Source organism: Rhopalosiphum padi, chromosome 3 (assembly GCF_020882245.1).
Source record: "Rhopalosiphum padi isolate XX-2018 chromosome 3, ASM2088224v1, whole genome shotgun sequence".
NCBI lineage: Eukaryota > Metazoa > Arthropoda > Insecta > Hemiptera > Aphididae > Rhopalosiphum > Rhopalosiphum padi.
In genome coordinates, this window is record NC_083599.1 from 24,633,290 (window position 1) to 24,655,799 (window position 22,510).

The 22,510-nt window shown below is 26.0% G+C and overlaps 1 protein-coding gene across 1 annotated transcript; it reads left to right on the forward strand.

The window, feature by feature from the left end:
* Positions 1-11,424: 11,424 nt before the first annotated feature.
* LOC132924563 (cilia- and flagella-associated protein 157) lies at positions 11,425-22,464 on the forward strand. The gene is made up of 9 exons (XM_060988943.1): positions 11,425-11,680; positions 14,386-14,554; positions 15,297-15,399; positions 17,766-17,919; positions 18,028-18,151; positions 18,413-18,556; positions 18,708-18,989; positions 20,352-20,476; positions 21,182-22,464. Exons 1-9 carry the CDS (start codon positions 11,538-11,540, stop codon positions 21,297-21,299), a joined length of 1,362 nt encoding a protein of 453 aa, XP_060844926.1. The 5' UTR covers positions 11,425-11,537; the 3' UTR covers positions 21,300-22,464.
* Positions 22,465-22,510: the final 46 nt, after the last annotated feature.

Consider the following 22,510-nt stretch of genomic DNA (forward strand, 5'->3'; position numbering starts at 1 on the left):
TATAATGGTTTTATATTTAAATTTGTATCAACGTGTACCTAATAACATTTTTTTTTATTTAATTTATATTTTTACAGCTTAATAGATAACGGGAAGTGGGCGTCTGTCGCCAAAGGACAAGTGGTCCGTGGCAACAGCAATTTCATAATTTGGCCGTATCTTAAGGAAGATGTTAATTTTTTCCAGACTTTGGAAACCCAAATTGATGAAACGAGGGTGATGGTTCCGAATTCATCAGTTTGGTCATTTCCAAAGTCAGAAATAATTTTCTACCCCCAATTCATTGCCCTCGTTAAATCGAAGTTGGCCGATAATGATCTGCGGTATAACATAGTAGTGTGCGACCCAAATATGTAAGTTGATCATCGAATTAAATTTATTTACCTATGTTATAATTGTGAAATATATTTTACAACAAAATGTTATTAAGTATTAATTTTTGTTCATTTATAAAATGTTGTAGGCCCGCGCAAGCTATGCCGTTTACAGTCAAGTGGCCCCGTGGCAGTGCCACTCGTCGGCATAATAACTCACTACTTGCCACAAACGCTGTGGCATTTCATCGTGAAAATAACCGTATTAATGGTGGTCGTCTGAGTGGACACGGCGGACGTGGATACAGGGAACGCGGTGGACATGGTGGACACACTTCCACACGCATGCCCCCTTTGAAAAGTACATATTTTGAATCTTTACTAAATGCCCTTTTTGTTAAAAATGGTCCGGAAAACATATTTTTTGGTGATCATTTCGAAAATTGCACTCAAAACGTACGATGCAGTCGAATGGCCGGTAATATCGTATTTATCGTATATGTATTGTATCTTATGATTTTTCTGGAGTCCGAGTCCACCGCATGCCCCCTTTGAAAAGTACATATTTTGAATATTTATCGAATGCCCTTTCCGTTAAAAATGGTCTGGAAAACATATTTTTTGATGTTTATGCTGAAATGCAGTCCAAAATGTTCTTTTCGTAGAATCATCTTTGTGTCTACTATTTTATGTAATATATTATATATACATATTTGGTGCGTTATTGCCGAATATAAACTTTTTCCTTATAGCTGATTTGAATCGTTTATTTTTAATGCACCGGTAGAAGATGTTTACCTTTCTTTTTAATAATTGTTTTGGGAATTTTAATTTTTTTTTGTACAATATTTTTTAATAGTTTAATCATCTCGTTGTTTTTGCACTCCATTGATGACTTAATTTTCATTATAAGTTGTACATCACTTGCAGTTGATTTTTTTAGTTTTCATGAAACCACATTGACTCATTGTACTATGCTATAGTTGTATAGGCTAGGTTAGGTTACTCAATATAGTAAAAACAATTACAGTTTATGAAATCCGATATTGGACGGTGTATATTTGGTGATAATTAAAAAAAAAAAAATGTCAATTATAAGAATTTTTATGGAATTATAGTCATTCTAGTTGGGAATAGTAAAATACTTTATGGTGATAATATTTAATAATATTGTAATCTTAATAATAATACAAATAATGATTTTCATCCATCTTGAATTATATCTGAAAAATAATTATTTTCATTAATGCCCCTTGTAAAATATGAATAGGCAATATTGTATACAGAAATACGGTTACCTACTTTATCGGAATTGATAAGCGCTAAACGTCCGGGAGCTAACTCCACAGACATCTAAACTAAAACTAAATTTAAGCAATAGTTACAGCAGTGAACATAATATATAGCTAGACGTTGATGTTTTAAAATATGAGCTCGAGTGCCTTTAATTGGCCAGACATGTTGGCAGCCTCATCATAGCCCTGTCCTCTTAAATTCGTTAAACTTAATCCTAACTGTTCTGATAATTCAATAATAATTTTTGCTTATGCTTCTCCGCTTAAATCAATTACTTTAAAAAACTGAATAAAATCCTCACGAATTATTTTCTAGCCAAAATTTACATAATATCTTATAATGATTAACAACTGTTCTACGTGTCTAATATCAGTAGTTTCGTCTGCGCTCTACTAAAACACAAAAGTGTGTAGCTTTGCTTACTTTTTCTACTATTTTCTGGCTTTCTGCAACTATTGCATTACGATAACAATAATGAAGAATTTTTCGTAACGTTCTGCACTTGAAACGAAACACTATTTTATAAATTCATAACACTGAAACTATGATTTCTCGATTACAACAAATATTTTATTAAGCAGTAACGTGCGTCAGTACCATCAGTCATCACTACTAAAATATATTTAGTTAAATGAGTACCATAGACCTTATACTATATACAACCTTAGATCATATACAATGAACAGAGTCGTGGCCTATAGATTACACATAATGTCGAATATCTATGATGTACTATGTACATACTTGTTAGCGACGATCGCCAGTTATCATGTGACCTTTACAACTGCGCAGCGCTAGCAACTATAGTCACGTAATTATCCACAGGCCCAATGCACAATCTTTAGGTATAACGAATCTCATCTTTGAATAAATATGCGAGAAGTTGCATACCTAATACGGTGACTAGTCACTGATATTGGCAACATTTTTTTATTTTGGTTAATACGCTGCGACTAGATCTAGCCATCTAAGACAATTGGTTACCGCCAAATAACACCGTCTGCGGACAATATTGGCCTGGCCCTCGTCATAATTTAATACTCGGACAATATAAGTCGCCGACTTAAAGTTAAATGCAAAATATATTTTTAGCATTAAACGTTCTTCAAAATGTATTTTTCAATAATATAATACTTTTAGAATCGTAAGACCGTTGAATAAAAAAATAAAAATAAATATTTCTATGTTTTTTTCTTTATCACTTAAAGGTTTCTTCATTGTTCTTTGTCAAATATATCATCGTTGTAGAATTAATTATTTGTATCGATTTAATAAAAATATAAATAATTAGATATTTAATACTGTAGGAATCAAAAACTCCTACATGGCCGATTTTAATGTTGAATTAAAAAAAAGGTTAAATATTAAACAAAATGTCATAATATGGGCCTCTTACACTTTAATATGATATTATACGGAATCATTTCGTGCCAAACACTGTTACGCTTTAGCAGTGAGGCGGAGACTGACGACGGCCGACGGTGGTAAAAGATATAATAAAATAATTGACAAAAATATAAATAGTACAATATTACCCGTCGTCGGGTCGCCTCACGCACACACGTAATAAATACAAATATATATATAAAAGTAATAAACGTAGATGTGGGATCGCTCGGTCGTCGGTGCGATAAACACGCGACGATCGCCGAATAGCGTCTCACGGCCATACATAGAAAATAATTACAAATAATAAAATCATTCAATACTGTCAATACTATAATAATATTTCGAAATTTGTTTCAGATATGTTATTAGTGTGAGCATAACCTTTTTTTGATGCATTATATACACCATAAATATGATGGTGGAAAAATTGGTGGTTGAAATATATTTCAGTAACTTGTTAATAATTATTACCAGAGGACAGTCCTAAGCACTCGGACGCAACTTACATGTCGTATTTATTGATGTGGTCTCGAATAATAATTTCGTATTTTCGTAACGATATAATTTTACAGTTGGGCATACCTATATATAAGAAAAAACGTTTAGGTACATAAATTGTTATATTTAATAATTATTAGAAAATTGTTGAAATATTTCACAAAATCGCTAATTTCAGAATTATATGTACTTGTATATTTTTAAAATATCACCAACACTATGGGAGGTAATTTAAGGTATCTATTTATCTTAATTTATTAAATTATATAGATATCAAATTATATCGATATTATTAAAAATTATGATAGAAGTACGATTGAGAATGGTCATTATCGTCGATACCTTATTGACTATTACGCTTAATTTTTATAATTCCAACGTTCTCAATCATATTGTAATCGAAATTATCTTTGGGACGCAAATAATCCGACAATAAATATGATAGGTAAGTTGCGTCCGAACATTGAAAATTCTTATCAACAATCTTACGGGACGCAAATAACGTGCAGCCTAAAATTATGATGGGGATCCGATTGTCAGCATAGAACATTTTTATACGGGGACCAAAATTGTTCATATACCGCTGTGACTACATCCATAATATATGATCTAAGTATGTATACCACTCCATCCAACTCAATAAAATATATCTCTAATATCTATGATATTTTATATGCAAATATACAATATAATTCCCCACTTATTTAAAAAAAATTTATTTTAATTTAAATAAAACATAATTTTTTTCTGTCAAATATCTAATTTCATCTTAAAACAGAATAAATTTCAAAATATTTCCATAAATATAATAAATTATAGCCGATGTATATTTTTGATAATTATCTATTTAAAACAATAAAATTTACCTACTATTAGAATAATAAAACAATAAGTATAATAGTGTAACAAGTGTTTAAGTAAGTACAACAAGTAATTATCATTTATCACAATATTATACAAAATCCATTGTAATTATAATAACTATATACTACTTAGTACCAGTGCCGCAACTACTGAGTGTGCAAGGTGTGCAATGCATACGGGCCTCCAGCTTTAAGGGGCCTCTAGGTACAACCAAAATTGAAAATTGAAAATTAATTGTCTGTTTCGATATTTTTTTTTGTGCTACAAATATTTATTGATTTTATGTTTTTCCTTTTAAATTAAATTAGTTATAAGCATAATTATTAAGTCGAGGATAAATGTAGTATGCAATTGCCAAGTATCACAATAATAATATTAAGCATTTTATAATGTTTATTATAAAAAAAAAATTGGTTTTATACAGGTATCGATAATCGATATATTATATGCATTATACATATATGATATATTGTCTTATGTGATGAGTAGGGCTATGAATTTAATGCTCTAAAAAACCTTAAAAATGCATTTAAAATGCCAACAATTATAGCATAATGTATAAAATGCACTTATAATGGTTTTTCATTTCATTTCTATATTTATATTGATATTATTGTAGGGCTGGAATTTGTATATAAATACATATTTTTACTAAAACGTGATACATAAAGTATTGTAAGTGATAAATTCATTTCAAATGATTTGCAATAAAATAAAACATATTTTTACATATTTCGTAAATTTTGAAAATTTTGGTGGTTTAGTAGGTAGTATTATTAATTATTATACATTTATACTTCGATAATAGTACTCACTACTCGTAAAAATTGTATGTTTATAATACATATGGGAAATAAGTATATGAAAGTATTAGTTAAATATTAATAACTTGATTATATAGTTTATCTTATTTGTTTCTGTTCGATAACTATACATTAATGATCTTAGATTATACTTTATATTCACAATTATTATTAGACAAATATATATTTATGAATTTTACGTAAAATGTATTTAATTTACGAAAATTAAATAGAAATGTTTTTTTTATATTATTAGTTATTTTATTCTGTTTAATTATTAATTATAAATACTATATTATGAAGTCTACAAAATATCATGCATGTGCTTAATCTAGACATAACATTATTTAAATTGGTTCTGGTTTGAAAAAAGTTTCAAATTAATACTATAATAATTAGGGCTGGGATTTTAATATCCTTAAAAATCAAGAAAAATGACCTTAAAAAAATGCAAAAATGACTTAAAAAAATTACATTACATAACATAAATATTTTATTTTACTTGATATATTAATAATATAATAATAAATAAATAATTATTCTTTATTGTTACACTGAATCACGAAAGCGTGCTTCAGGTTTTCAAATAGAAATGCTCTACTGTTTTCCGCCAATTAGTTTTTGTAGATAAAATAGCTCCTTTTCATATTATATTGTTAGCATATACTTGTAAATATATTATATTATAAATCTATAATCTATTATCTTTAATTTTAAATTCATAAACACCAAAAATGACTTAAAAACTCCTAAAATGCCCTAAAAAATTAGAAAAATGATCTTAAAACAAAAATTGTTAAAAAATGCAAAATAAAATTTCTTATTTCAATTTAAAAATACCTAAAACATATTTGTAAAAGTTATGGGTACAATATTTTTGTATGGTATCTATAGTTAAAGATTTTTATTGGATCTGAAAGACTATAAAAAATTAGGACGGACGATTGAATGCTATAAAAAAAAAATGCTTCCTTTTTTCCACGCTTCTGAACATTTTTTGTATGCAAAATCTGCTCATTTATATCTACAGGATATGCTTAAATTAAAAAATAATATGGATAGACAGGCGTTTAAAAAATTTACCGACGGATTTTTTACAATTAGACGCAGTAGTAAATTTAGTTGTGGAACCTGGAGTGATATGGTAATCGAGCAATCCCAAATGAAATCAATGAAGAAATGCAAGAAGACGAGTTGCGAAGTTGATGATTAATAATAATTAAAATGTAATATTAATTACTTTGTTTTGACTATTAGATAACTTTACTATGATAATATAATTGTTGACTACATGGATTAGGCCTACTGGGAAACCATGAAAAAAAAAACGCGCCGTGCACCACCTCAATGGTGGTGTGGAAACGAATGCATTCTTATTATCGTTATTATATTATATACATACATAATATATAATATTATCGTAATTTTGTAAGGTAAACGTTAAAATTCGTATACCGTAAGTGCGATTGGATATGTATGTATAACCATCTTGTAGATAATTTTGTCCTCTACAATTTTTGTATGAACATTTTTTTTGTACAACCAGTATAAAGCGAGATATTAACGCAAAGACTACTTTTTTTTTTAGCAAAAAATTCGTATTTCATTAAAAATGCAAATTTTGATGGCCTTATAACGCAAAAAACTAACTTTTACGTGAAAATGTCATAAGACCTTTTTTGTAGATAATTACTTCCTCTACAGTTTATAACCACAACTGTTTATTGTACAACTCATAAAAAACGAAATATTAAAAAAAAGGCCAATTTCGTTACCTTTGACCTCGAATAACCTTTGACGCGTATATGATACAGACGGTGACTTTTCACACGTTGTTTACAACGATGCTGTAAAGGTGTATACCAAAATTCAGCTAAATAGAATTTTTTCCCGAGCTGGACCCCTTTTTTCGTCTAATATCATTGGACTATTAACGATTAGTAATGTTTAGTAATTATTTAGGTAAAACTGTTCATGTGATTATAAAATAGTGAGCCCCCCATGTCATTTTCAAAACCTGGCGCCTCTGGTATTAATAATAAAATTGTTATTTATTTTTTTCAAATAACATCCAATTTTTTCAAAATTTGAACTTCAATTAGTTCAATTATTTATAAAAATAGTCATTCCAATGTATTTTCAATATTATTAATAATAGCAATAAAAGAACTTACGAGGAAACTACTATCACACTTTCAAATATTTTGATTGAGCATACAATTTTGTATCAGTTAATAAAAAAAAAAATGTAAATGCCCATAAATAGCTTAAAATGAATTTATTAGTTTAAATATTTTGAAATTGCATTGAATATAAAAAATTTTAATTTAAGTAAGTACCAGAAAAACATTTCAAGTTCCTACAGTTAATACTTTTTGAACAACAAAAAACAAATTTTATTATTTTATGCATGAATATACATTTCATACAAATTTGAACTCCAGACTTTCATAAACAAATCTTGTGGATTTACTCTTAATTTTTGTTTCCAATAATAACAACAATCACAATTTTGATCAAATAAAATCATTACAAAAGTATTAGTCATTTTGAAATACAATTTTAAACTACACTTTAATTTTTTTTAATTTAATTTCTGTATAATAATTGGTAAATGAAATAGTATAGGTACCTATTAAATATAACATTTATAATTAATCTTTTATGTAAGAATGATCAAACGTTGGAGTTAAATTCATATTTAAAGTGTATTTTCAGTATTTGCCATTTGGTGATGAGTCAACAGATTAAAAAAAAATTATATTAAAAAAACATACACACATTATTGTTAAATCAATTCATTCATTACTCCACTCAGAATCTAAAATATACATAACTTCAAATGTAACCTAGCTTTAAGTGACAGCTAATTGTATTTGTTTTGTATAGAGCAGTAGTGAATATTCATAGGCGTGCACATAGGGCGTTCACCTTGTGATTTTTCATGGGCCGAAGCGCCCTATGCCTCAATCTACCTAAATAATTAAATTTATTCAATTTTAGATCATATTTTTTAAAGCAAAATTGAAAAAAATTTGAATAATTCATTTTGATTAATTTAAGATTTAAACAAGATAAATTTGACTTGGTTGATGCTATGGCACATTGGCATGCATGCTAAACTACAAAATACCTATAACTCAAAATACTACAAAAATTTTGTCAACATATTCCAAGGTTTCAGAGGAAAATTTAATTACTGAACCGAAACTTTAAAAAAATTATCAAAATTGTATGCAACTATATAAATGGTGCTACTAGTGAATACTGAATTTGCTTATGAATGGATTGATTTGTTTGAAAAAAACTAGAAATTCCACAGTATATACTTGTGTTTTTAAAACTTTAAAACTTTAAAAAATGTTTACAATTATACCTGAACTGGCTATACGCGTGAACGCGTTTTTCAAAATTAACCATAGTAAAAACTATAAAATTACGCTGTAGAATGGGTCATGAACATTTGGAGTCATTATTACTGCTTTTTAAAGAACAAGATATGGTGTCAAAAATAGATTTAAATCCAGTAATAATAATTAATATATGAATTCAATAATATGGATAATAGACGATGTCTCTTTACTCTCTAAGGCTAGATTATAAGATTATACATTTATGATTTCTAGCTATATAATTCATAATTATTATATTTGTTAGATAGTTATATTTTATTTTAATTTACTAGTACCTGTTTAATAAAGTATATTTAAAATAAGATAGGTACTTAAAATTATAATAAACCATGTAAGAAAAGGGAGATTTTTTTTTTCCGTCAAAATTACCATCGTTCATTATCATTATGACTGATTTAAGCCAAACAAAATTGATAAATTATTTGAGATATTTTTTGAGAACCTCTGAATCTAATAGTAATGATTACGATATACGCGCCTCACCTTGTTTAACAGATATTAATCATTATAACTATAAACTATTATCTATATCTTGAATAATTTATTAATTTTTTTTTGCTGGAAATCGGAATACTACCTTTAGCGGAAAACAGTTATGCTCTTAAGAAAATGTAGTATTAAATAGATACATACAATTTAGATGTGTTGTATTTATAAAACGGTTGATCAGAAGGCCGATGATAAATAATAAATATGGGCACTACCCGCTTTTAGTGCGTACGCCTATGTGAATATTTCATGTCTTTATAGTTTATGTATTTGTTGATGTTTGACTTGAATTATTAATTCGTATTCATTTTTTTTTTATGTTTTCAATGTTTTTATAGGCACTTAATTAAATATTTGTTTTAACTAATGATTAAGTACTTAAAAATAAATTAGTAATTATATATTACCATTTCTGATTTCAATTAATAACAATGTATTATTAAGTTAATTAATAATTAGTTTAAATGTAGATAGGTATAGGTCACTAGGTCAGGAATGGCAAATCCAAGGGCATACGAAAAAATTTTGAAGGCACGTGAAAAATTAAAATATTTTTACTATATACCTATAATAGGTTATTTTAAATCAGATCAAGAAAGAAAATAAAAAATTAATAAAGTAATATTGTTATAATATTATGTACCTAAACTTTTTTATATTAATCATACAATAAAATTACAATAATTTTTTTTACAATATTGAATATAATATAATATATAATATTTTTAATTGTCCGCTAGAAAAAAAAGGTAATTTTTACTTATTAGAAAAAAACCAATAGAAAAACTACAATAGCGAACAGTCTAGTCGTGTCTACAAGTTACGACTAATATTGAACTGTTTACAGTTTTACACTTTTCCTATAGCCTATAGGCTACATTTTTGTTGTTCTATATCATGAAAAAAATAACAGGATGCTGGGGATATATGTCATGCTGGTTAGGTACATTACTCCCATGAGTTCCAATAATCATCAAACAATGATAAACAGCATAATGACATCACGGACAGTAAGATATTTTTCCTGCTATGATCCATTCGTGCGCCAGTGCGTGAAGATTAAGAGAGGTTAATGTTACCAGTAATAAAAAAGTATTTAAGTAAACATTAAAAAACATAAGCATAGTTTATTTTTTATAAACATTTAAAATTCAAATTTAAACAAAATTACATATTTTAACGAAGAATTTTAAGATATTACCTTTTAGCTATTGGCTATTTATAACACGAACCTGTTCACACATCACACTATTTTATAGTATAACTAGTTAGGTGGTTTATTGACTTAAATTAAATAACAATAATATACATAAACCTACTTTTTTTTTTGTTTTTCTCTAGTGTTTTTATAAGTGCTGGAATTTTATCTCCAAAATAATAACATTTTCTGCGTCTAGAAGATACCCTTAATATTGAAAATTGTAGTATATTATTATATACTCCAAAAAATGACATGACACACACACATACAATGTGTGTTTTTATAATATATGAACATACATCATTGTAAAACGAATAGGTACATTCATTGCACCACTCCGGATTTAAAAGTTTAAAACTCAGACAACCTATTTTATCAAAAAGTCATGTACCTAGCAGTTATTTATTTCAATTTTTTTTATCCATATTTCGATTTTAAAATTTTCCTGTAAGTCATGGCGACATAGCGTAACAACTTTTGGAGCTTTAAATCTTATCTAATTAACTTAATAACAATAATAACTCAACTAAACTAGATTATAGTAATTATTATTATGTAATAATTTAATTTTAATAACAGGTTGTTAATTTAATTAATTTGGAAAATAATAGCCTATTATTAATAGGTATTAAAGTGTTGTATAAACAACAAATTTATAACTAACTAGTAAATTGAAAGTTAATTTGTTAATTGATTTTTTAATTTACTTGTAGACAACGGTTTTAAAATAAAATAAGTAAATAAATATTTCTTTAATTAATAAGTAATAGGTAACCACAAACTAATAATATTGTTTATACCACTATACAGCGTGCAATTAAAATGGAAAGTATGATAAATTTCTAACAATTTCAAAGTTCATTGTGTGAACAAGGTAATAATTTTTACAAAAAAATCAACCTTAACATTCTTTTAACTTAATATTTTTTTTCCATATTAACTTAAACTTTTATAGCTAAGTATATTTTGTTTATTTTAATAAAAATAAATAATTTTTCCCGCCTTTGATAATTTGTTTATCAATTCCTATTTCCTATTTATTTGCACGTTATGATGTTATTTGCATCTGACTATCTGAGTATTTAAGTATCTGAATGAGTGGTCTGACACACTAACGACGAGTTAGATCGATATACCGGCGCTCGTAAACCCAGCGAAGCATTCCGTAGCACAGTTTAGTAGGGCGCTTTTAACAAAAAATATCTACCGATTATATCACTAGTCTACTAACCTGAGTTACAAAGTCTACTATCACAGTTGAAAACTAACCATGCAAAATTCACCTGTAAAGAAGAAAAAAAATAAAAAAGGTCACAAGAAGAAAAATGTCAAAGAAGAAAAAGATGCATTGCAAGAAGTGGATCGGACCATGTACAATATACAAATAGCCGATCTCACCGAAAAGCTCGCCAGGTATTATTTAAAATTCGGTTTGACCAATCGTAATATTATTATTATTTTTTATTTTTACATAACTGAAATTATATAATACTTATTCCTAAGCATTCATTCGTATAACATTATACTATATAAACAATAGCGCAACTATGGTGGGGAAGGGCTGAAAGTAACTAATCTTCCAATCCAAAATAAATTATACTTTAAACTATTTTTTGCATCAGAAAACATCACACATCAGTCTATGTTATACAGTAAATAATTATAATATTATAACATTTATTATTGTAATATAACTATATAAGTGATTAAACCTGGTGGAAAGAACGGGATAAAAATATTAATAACATTTTTTGTTTTATGACGATACTCTTAATTTGACTTTTCTACATAAATATATTTTGATTTATTTATTACTAATTTAATATATTATTCTTTTTGTATGATTGGAATTTGAATATATTTACAACAATTGTTGAAATATTGGTGTGAAAAATATGCTGTAGACATATTTTCTATGATGAAACTATATTGATCATAAACCATATTCTAATTTATTGCCGATGACATTAAATACTGCATACATATTACCTGTAAGTAATTCAATATAATAATATGAGCGTTCCATTTTCGCAATAGTGCAATACGTATGAACAATAATTTGGATACATAATATACGTTATATCAATCCACTCGGATCATACAATTTTAATTAAGATTTATATTTTTCATCAGTTACTTGTAAATTATTGATACGGATATATCTTATATATTTATAATAATTTTATTACCTATTTATAATTAGATAAATACTCCGAAAAAAACATTTCACATTGGTACCAGTAGTATCTTTGTTTTTCATGTTTTACTTTTCAAATTGTCACAAATAACAAATTACAATTATTAATTTTCTCACAAATAGCTACTAGAAATATGATTATATTTATTTATGATAAAAATGACAGCACTATAACAATAAAAGAAAAAGAAAAGTTCATCGTAAATCTATCATAATTTTTTTATGAACGTTTAAAATTATATAAAAATTTGTAAATTGATTTGTAATTAAAAATGCATACAATATATTTATAATTTAAGTTTTAAAATGTAATACAAGGTTCCGAGTTTTTATTAAAAGAATTATAAAAAATTAAATGTAACTCTATAAATATTTTAATGGTTGTCTGAAATTTAAATTTCAACTAATTATTGGATATTTTCACGTAAAATAACAAATCCTATTAAGTAGTACTGTTTTAGTACAATATTAAAAGAATATTTATCGTAGAAACTTAAAACAATTTAATGTTACTGTTACTTGATGCTACTATTAATGGACATTTGAAATTTCCGAATTTTATATTGTTGATACCTAAACATTTTAAGGTTCAGTCAAAAAGCTTGAAAAATTAATACAAATCACAAATAAGTTATTTTTTTTAGCAACTTAAGAATATCAAAAATACAGAAATACAATTTATTTTTATAAAAGTTTGCAAATTATTTTATAATTAAAAATTTAGAAAATATGTATAATATGTGTAATAAGTAATATGTATTTAGGCTATTTTTATTAAATAATTTAAATACTATAATAATACAGTGATTCTTTTATCGAATAAACCTTATTATTTTAAAATCTATTAACGTTTTAGAAAATATTTTTTGATATAATTTCTAGTCAAAATAAAACATTTTTAAAAAAAAAATTATATTTTTGGTATAATGGCAACATATATTTTTAATTTCATATCCCAAAGTAGAATATTTTTCAAAGAATTTCAAAACATAAAAATCTAAATTCGGACAGCTATCTTATGAGTAATAAACTAATAAATAAAATAAATTTTTAGTGAACGGAGTAAGTAGACAAAGGAATATTTGTAGGATTTCCTTGTACCTACCTTTCCATTCTACTCACCAAAACTTTAAATTTTACTTTAAGTACAACTCATAAACTACTCATGCGAATTTCTATTTTTATACAAAAAAATATTCTGAAAAATATTCTACTCCTATATATAAAATTACAAATATATATTATCATTCAAAAATTGAAAAATTAAAATAATTGAAATAATAAAACACATACATTTTTAAAAAATAAATGTTTTATTTCAATTGAAAATTAAAATTTTTTAAATATTAATAGGTTTTTAAATAATGAGTGTTGTTAAATAAAATAATCACCTAATATAATATTAATTTATTATTTTTTTAATATACAAAATATAAAAAACGGTTAGGTAAATAATAAATATTTGTATTAAACTTTTTAATTTTAAAAAGTAATTATTTTATACGTATAAATAATATATTTTAAAGTAATGCCTTAAACGTGAATGATGTTTTGTCAAATTGTTGGCACAATATCATTTTATTTAGAATATTTTAAATAAGCAAAACAAAAAACTTACCATTTTCAAATACACCTATATATATATATATATTAACTACTCGCTAAAGAATGTAAATAAGTACCTACTCATATAATTTATTGTCAGTACTTGTCATTAATTGCGAGTACTTGCAATTTTTTCGGTATCTTAAAAATTTAAAATATTTGTACCTATATAATTATATATTACACCACATTTTAAGTTTTTAAAGACGTAATAAATCCACTATCCACAGACTATAGCTAGTCTCTAGTTATGACATTTTATTCGTACATTTTGATTTTGATTGTTATTTATAATAAAATATGTTGTGTTCTATAGAGTAACCAATAGGTGTGCTGAGTTGGAGAAAAATAACGATTTGGAAAGAGAAAAAGCTAATTCGTTGAAAGAGGGTCAATGTGACATCATTGCATATTTATCGAGACAAGTTGAAATAAAAAACAACGAGATCATTGACTTGGAAAATACTGTTTCAACATTAAAAACGGTATGTATACTATTAATATTCCGTAGGTATATACGGTATATACCTATGTCCTATACCTATCAGTACAACACGCGCACAGCAAAATAAAATTGCTAACAACATTTTGATAAAAAAAAATATTTGCATCATAACTATATTTTGAATGAAGTAATAATTATTAATTTCTTAAGTTATAATTTTAACTAATTTTCAATTTAAATGGTAATTGGTAAAAAACAGTATCAATTTTAAATTACTAAAATTTTTAATTTAATTTGAATTGATTTGAATTTGATTATTTTTTTATTATTAATATAATATTAACAAGATAAATAAGTAAGTAGTTTTGAACTACATATTTTTATTTTTATTTTTTAACATACTAACTTAGCTTTCGAAGGAAATGTTATCAAATTCAATATATTCCTACCAACTTACTTTATATATACTGTGTGACCAATATTAAAATTTAAACATTTTCATAACTAACTTCAAAATTAAAACATCGAAAATCCGATAAGGTTATACAATACTTAATACTTATTCCCTTTATGTTTTTAAATTTATTATTATATATTATAATAACTAACAAAGCGATAGCCGCTAAACTAAATTGTCCATATTACTCTTCGTAAAACAAAGACAGTCTTTTAAAGACGTCCTCTTAAAATACAAAATTAACTAATATAACTATTAACAATCTATTGATTACATTTTTCTTTGAATTTATTACCTAATATAGAAATTATTATTGTTTTTATAGACTATTGAACATCAAAAAATAAACTATGAAGACATTATAATGAAGAAGAATGGACAATTCGAAACAGTGTTTGGACAATTGAAAGCAGAAATTGGCTTGTTAAGTGTGTACATTTTTTGAATAGGTCTAAAGATAATAATTTATAATCAAATACTTTTTTAAATTTTTTTGTTAAAATTATCTTGAAATAGTTAGGTGCCTTCCTTTTTATCATAAAAGATTAAAAACAGTCGTGAATTAATGTAATTTAGGATAGGTAGGTACTATAGTTGGTAGATAATGAAATTATTGTAATATGTTTAACATGCCGTTGGGCTAAGTCTATAAAAGTTTCTTAATAACTAAAAATATCTCATATTTACCATTAAATGCATATGTGAATGTCCGCAATTAATGACTTCTAACAGTTACCAATGACTATCGTAGTGTCGTCATACACCAAAACCATTGGTAAATGTTGTCATATTGATTAAACTTGTACTGTTTGTAAGCATTCACATGGGTATTCAGTAAATATCGACATATCAGGACCGGCGGAAGACACGGGCAACACAGAGCGACAATATGCAAAAGGCTTAGAGGCGGCATTTTCTTGGTGTAAAAAGTGCCATATTTAAAAAAAAGTTAATTATTTAATTATAATATTTTTATTTTTAAAAATAATAAATGCTATCTGGCAATTACCTAATTTATCCTTGGATGGTATACGTACAAATACAATACATTTAAATTAAACTTAAAATAACGGTATATTTAATATATTATAACAAAGATACAACGTACAAACATTAACTAATTTTTATACCTAAATTATTCTAATTTTAAACGTAGATAATATGTAGATTTTACTGGTATTGGAACGTTTACAATTTATCCTTATTAACTAAAATTTAATATCAATCCTTGATTTACTAAGAGATCAACAAATTGTGTAAAATAAACTAATCATACTTTAAATGAATAATAAATATTATAATAATTAATTCATTAAGAGAGCGCATGTGTTTTGTCTCTGTCTTACTAACGTACATCATAACAAATTTTCGTTCAGCAGAATACATTTTGTGATGTTAGCTTTAATATTAGAGTAAATTTACCTATTATCAAATTTAAAGGAAAGAATATTATCTAGACAATGACATATGATTTTATTGATATTATCATTTTAAAGCGAGTTATGAACATTTTAAAGTTGTAATATTTTACATAGCTGTAACTTACTTTAAAATAATAATAACATTAAAAGCATATGTCATTGTCTAGATAATATTCTTACCTTTAAATTTGATAATAGGTAAATTTACTCTAATATTAAAGCTAACATCACAAAATGTATTCTGCTGAACGAAAATTTGTTATGATATACGTTAGTAAGACAGAGACAACATATGCGGATATGGCGTCCTCTCTTAAGGGGCCGCTACACCAACATTTGTTTTCTCTGTCTATCTCCCACATAATATAGGAACAAAGATACTCCGTATTTCCACGATTACGACTCTCTGGTTCAGTTTAGGGCAAAAGCACCTATTATATATTTTATAAAGAAGAGTATTCCCTGTGCATTGACCGGATAGATTTTCAATATTTACAATTATTAATAATGGTTAAAAATAATCGAAATTATTTTAAATTTGAACATGCTTATATTTATAAAAAATGTAAATATTAAAAATCTATCCGGTCAATGCACAGAAAATATTCTTCTTTATAAAATATATAATAAATGCCTTTGCCCTAAACGGCCTAAACTGAACCAGAGAGTCGTTATCGTGGAAATACGGAGTATCTTTGTTCCTATATTTTGTGGGAGATAGACAGAGAAAACAAATGCTAGTGTAGCGGCCCCTTAAATTAAATATGTTTTGTTTAAAACAAAACGATTATATATATAATCTGGCGATTATAAAATATTATCAATTAAATATATTTTAACAGTAGGTAACTAAAACCATGTTGTATATTATACATTCGTACATGTCATCACTCATCATTGACTAAAATTATCATGTAAATATTCATATTTTTTTAATTTGTCAAAATTCACCAACTACGGACATACACCATAACATAATCATCAAATTTAATTTTATGAATGTAAAGTACATCATATATTGTATTGATTTTACAATGATTCGTGTTCATACAACATTTATTTTTTTGGTAATATTATTTTGATAATAATAATAAATAGTTTCAAAAGTTTCATGTAGCAATCACTATACTTCGAAAAAATGTATGTTTATGTCGTCTATGATACTTTAAACAATTAATTATTTAAATATTTCGTATAAATTATGTAAAAACAAAACGTAAAAATTGTTTTTCGGCTATTTTGAATGGGAAGGGAAACTAACGTTTAATTTGATTGAAAAAATAATAGGAGCTTGTCTTTATCTATAAAATTGTTAATGTCAACAAATTAAATGCATAAAATAATAATTATTATCAAACTATGAATGTACGCAGATAGCAAAGTAAATTCATTGAATGAGTTTAAAAAACAAAGATCGCAATTAACTGATAAGTTTTTGAAACAAGAGGAAGAATTATCAAAACTAAAAGGAGAAAACGATAATTTACTTTATGAAACTGAAAAAAAACTTATTATAGCCAAAGAACAGTAAGTAAAAATTGTATAAGCCTTTTTAAAATATCGATTGCTGTATTTAAAAAGTACGCGTTTAAAACAAGTACAGTGTAATATTACAAAAATAACAATTATTTACAGTATGAAACGTCAAAATGAAGCTAAGCTTTTGCAACTATCTACAACGATTCAGAATAACCTACAAAAGTTAATGTCTTCAACTTTTCAAAGAACTTTACAAGAAAATGTTATTATTAAAACTGAAGTAAGTTATTTGTATATTTACGAAAGCCTTTACGATTTATTAAGACACGTATACAGGAAGGATCACATTTAATATTTACGCCCTCCGTAAAATGTTTTTTAAATACATTTTTTTTTACGTGGCCTTGTAAGATTAAAAATTGTTAAATAGTTAGCATTTATTAGCATATATTTTAAGCCCTTCCTTCCAAATTTATTTTTTCGTAGATATACATTGATATACGTTGAATTGTCAATTATTAAAAAAATTATATTATTTTAGTTAAATAAATGTTCAGATAGTTGGTTCAAAATGGATAAAAAATATACGTTGCTGAAATCAGATAACCTAGATTTGAAAATCGAGAACAAAATGTACATAAAAGAAAATAGCCGTCTAAATAAAATAATCATAGCTCAAAAACAGGTGGATGTTTTTATAATATTAATTATTTTATTATTTTATACTAGAAAGATTATTTCTTATGTACACTGTATTGTCTTTATTCGACATTCGTAAATGAAAAAAAAAAATTTTATGGGCATTGGTTATAATTTATATTTTTACGCATTTCTAGATAATGGATGCAATAAAAACTAAAAAATTAGGTCTTAGCTTACAAATAAAAGATTTATCTACGAAAAATGAAAGAAACCAACGTATTGCGTACAGAGCCAGCACAATAAATACGATGATGATACAGCTGAAACAGACGTTAAAAAGAAAAAACCATAAGTTACGGATCTTAACAAACAATTTAGCAGCAATGAAAGCCGAAATAGAAACATTGTGTTTGCACATATACAAAATGGATTCGATGCTACTAACGACGACAAATTCGATGGAAAAAGTTTTGAAAGTAATATTTTATAGTTATCAAATTCCGTCGGGTGGTAGTGCACTATTGCAGTGGGGGGCGCAAGGCGCAACTACGTGGGATACTCGAATAGACATTATTACATTAATATATAATATATAAATATATATTACAGTAAAAGTACGAATACTGGTAAAATTTATGTCCTATAGGATACACAAAATAATTTGGTCGAACACTCAGACCCCGAATGATATTTGTAGTTAGGACTTTTACAAACGAGATTAGGTAAATCTTAGGATAAAAAACCAGCGTTGGTAAAAGTCCGAAATTCTTTACCAATTACGTGATATCAATAATATTAATAATAGTTATTATTATTTAAGTATATTAGCTACTATATTAGCTACTACCTATTATTTTATTAGATATTTTTATTTTTATTATTTATTTGTGCAGGCATTTATTATGGCATCTTGAGTTGCACAATATATTTTTGAATCGGTTTTGGCTTCATTCAATAATACATCATATTTTTCACTAGATATGTATAAAAAGTTTTCATCGTTTTTTGCCTCGAAAACACCATTTAAAAGTTTATAAAACCGTATTTTAAGTAACAATTGTGACATATTGAAAAACACCTATATACTATTCGCGACAGTTGTAAAACGAATAATACTCGTAAAATTATTTTCAATATGTTTCAATATCAATCAACTATCTGTATTATTAACCTGTTCCGTATCGTAAACTAAATTGTATGTACCTTGTACCTACCTACAGCACATTGTTTATTAGGAACGACTTTTATCACATAGGAAGGTGAATTTTTGGCTAATTTATTAGCTATATAAAAAATAATCAAGGTTTTCCATTTTCATGATTTATATTAAAGTCGAAATGAAAATTCCCAAAGCCAGTGGCAGTATAATAATTCATAATAAAATAAATATATATAATTAATAATATATATATAAATAATATATATAATTCATAGTAAAATTTATAAATATATAATAATTATAATAGGAATATAAATGTGTACCTATCTAATATCCTAGTAGGTTAGTAGGTAGTAGTTAATATATAGTACCTAATATACTTTAATAATAGTTATTATTAATATTATTAATCACATAATTGGTAAAATATTTCGGACTTTTGGTTGTTTATCCTAAGTTTTACTAAATATTGTTTGTAAAAGACCGTACTACGAAAATCATTCGATGTTTGACCAAACTATTTTGTGTATCTTAGATTCCTAGGTGGATTGGTTTTGTCGAAATCAATCGGTAAATGTTCAGATTTCGGACATTTACCGCACAGTCAAAAAATGATACCTATAAAAAAATGATTAGGATACTAATATTTAATTTATGTTACGTTTTATACATTCCTTAGTTGAACGAAGTTGACCAGTCGTTGAGCAAGTACAAGGGTAATATTTATTACACATTTGTAGCCAATTTGTACAAGCTTTTCGTTGCTACCAAGTTGAGAAAAGTAGAAATCAGGGGATTTGATTCGTGAGTAATATTTTTTAAAAAGCTCGTGTCGTTTTAAACACAATCATCGTAATCTTAAGGAATTTGATTATATTTAAGTTTTTTTTCAAAATATACCTCTCTCATACCAAATGTACCGATTATCCTAGTCATCAGATAAAATATTTAAAAACATAGGTACTTGAAAACTACAAAAAAAAAATTATAAACATTTAAAAAAAAATTAATTATTGTTGTGTAGTGCGTTGATAACAAGTGCTTGCATGTACGGAGGCGCTCCGCTATTTATTTTACACATTGTCACTCTCACTAATGATCAATTACTATACATACATTTGCATAATCCACACTCGTGCCTTTAGAAATCTGCCTATATTGAACTCCTTAAAAATGGTTTGTATCAATTAATCTCCGTAAGAGAACGCTACTTTTACACGAGTTATCTCAGTGTTACAACATAACAAATTTGCATTCAGTAAAACTAAACTTTTTTCGATATTAAAATTTTTAGGCTAGAAATTAGCATTCTAATCTAATAATATTAACAATACTTAAAGCTTGCTTAAAAATTAAAATATCGAAAAAACCGAACGTTTAAGAGTTAAGATAATGTTCTTACCTCTAACTTTGATAATAGGTCAATTTACTCTAATATTAAAGCTAATAAGTCAATAATCATTATATTTTACTACCTATCATAATCATGTTATTGTTTAAATATTACAGTATTAAAGGTGTAAAAGTAACACTCTTGAACATAAAAAAAAAACAAAGATCTACACGTTCAGTTTTCAAATTCCAGAGGAATCAACTAAAAATAAAACATTTAAAACCAAACAAATAAAGAACCTGAAACACATAAATATAGTAAGTAATTGTGCTAATCAGAATGATTAGTATATTATATAGTTAATGGTGAGTGGCGATAAAATTGATTTATAATAATTCTTATAATAGACCTTGTCATAAAAAGGTGCTATGAACTATTTAACTGGGAAAATCTTATAACTCACTTGGTCAGATTTATTAATTTTATATACATTTAATTTGATAAAAAAAATAAGTAAAAGGCGCCATAGGCGGACATCGGTGAGGGGGCTTAGCCCCCCAAATATTTCATTAGACCCCCAAAAATCGAAATGTTATTATTACTAAATTATTATTGGATAATATTTGGATTCCAGATAAATGACATCGGATAACATTTATTATTGTACTATAATATAATCGCATTTGAGTAATAATACTGGTTGTACATTTTATATTGTACATGCTGTTATTCAGCTTTTTATCGCAAAACATGTACCTATGTATATATTATAATAATAATTATTGTCCATTTGTACCTACATAACGTTATTAAACCAATAGTCACGTCTCACGGGTCATTTTACATTAGATTATAAAAGCCCCCCCCCTTCAAAAAAAAAATTCAACCAAATGTCCGCCTATGGACTAAAAGCATAATATAAATTAATATAATGAAAATATACTGTTAATCTAAGTTATTAAGGTACTATACTCAATTAACCGGTATCTACCATACAACTATAAATTAAGTACCTATTTGAGAAACAACGTATTCCAATATATGGTAATTCAAAGAAAACAATGAAAAACCATTTTTACACTATCAGTTATATATGGTGGATAAAACGAGAGGTCTAATGGAAAGAATTCAACGAGATACATGAATTTAATTTAAAAGCATAAAATTTGTACTTTTTTTTTTATTGTAAAGATAATTAGAGAATTATCTCTAATATTATCTCTAGTATTAACTTTTCCATGTCTAAATTTTAATCCAAAATAAATATTAAGAAATGGATAACACAAATCTAAATAATAAATTAACTTTTTGTACGATATTCTACTGTACCGTGGATATAACCTGTGAAAACCAAAATTACAATGTGTTCTGCAGAACTTCTCTAGCTTCAAATTCCAATATGACTATATCTGTATTACAATTTACTTGTGAATAACATTATATAATATTATATAATATATTGGTATGTAAAATATTTAATATTAATATATTATACTAGTATTAAT

Excerpts from the sequence above, each read along its gene's own strand:
- LOC132924563 (XM_060988943.1), top strand. The coding sequence starts at position 11,538 with ATGCAAAATTCACCTGTAAAGAAGAAAAAAAATAAAAAAGGTCACAAG. Across the intron at positions 14,555-15,296 it reads CTGTTTCAACATTAAAAACG|ACTATTGAACATCAAAAAAT; the intron begins GTATGTATACTA and ends TTGTTTTTATAG. Across the intron at positions 18,557-18,707 it reads TAATCATAGCTCAAAAACAG|ATAATGGATGCAATAAAAAC; the intron begins GTGGATGTTTTT and ends ACGCATTTCTAG.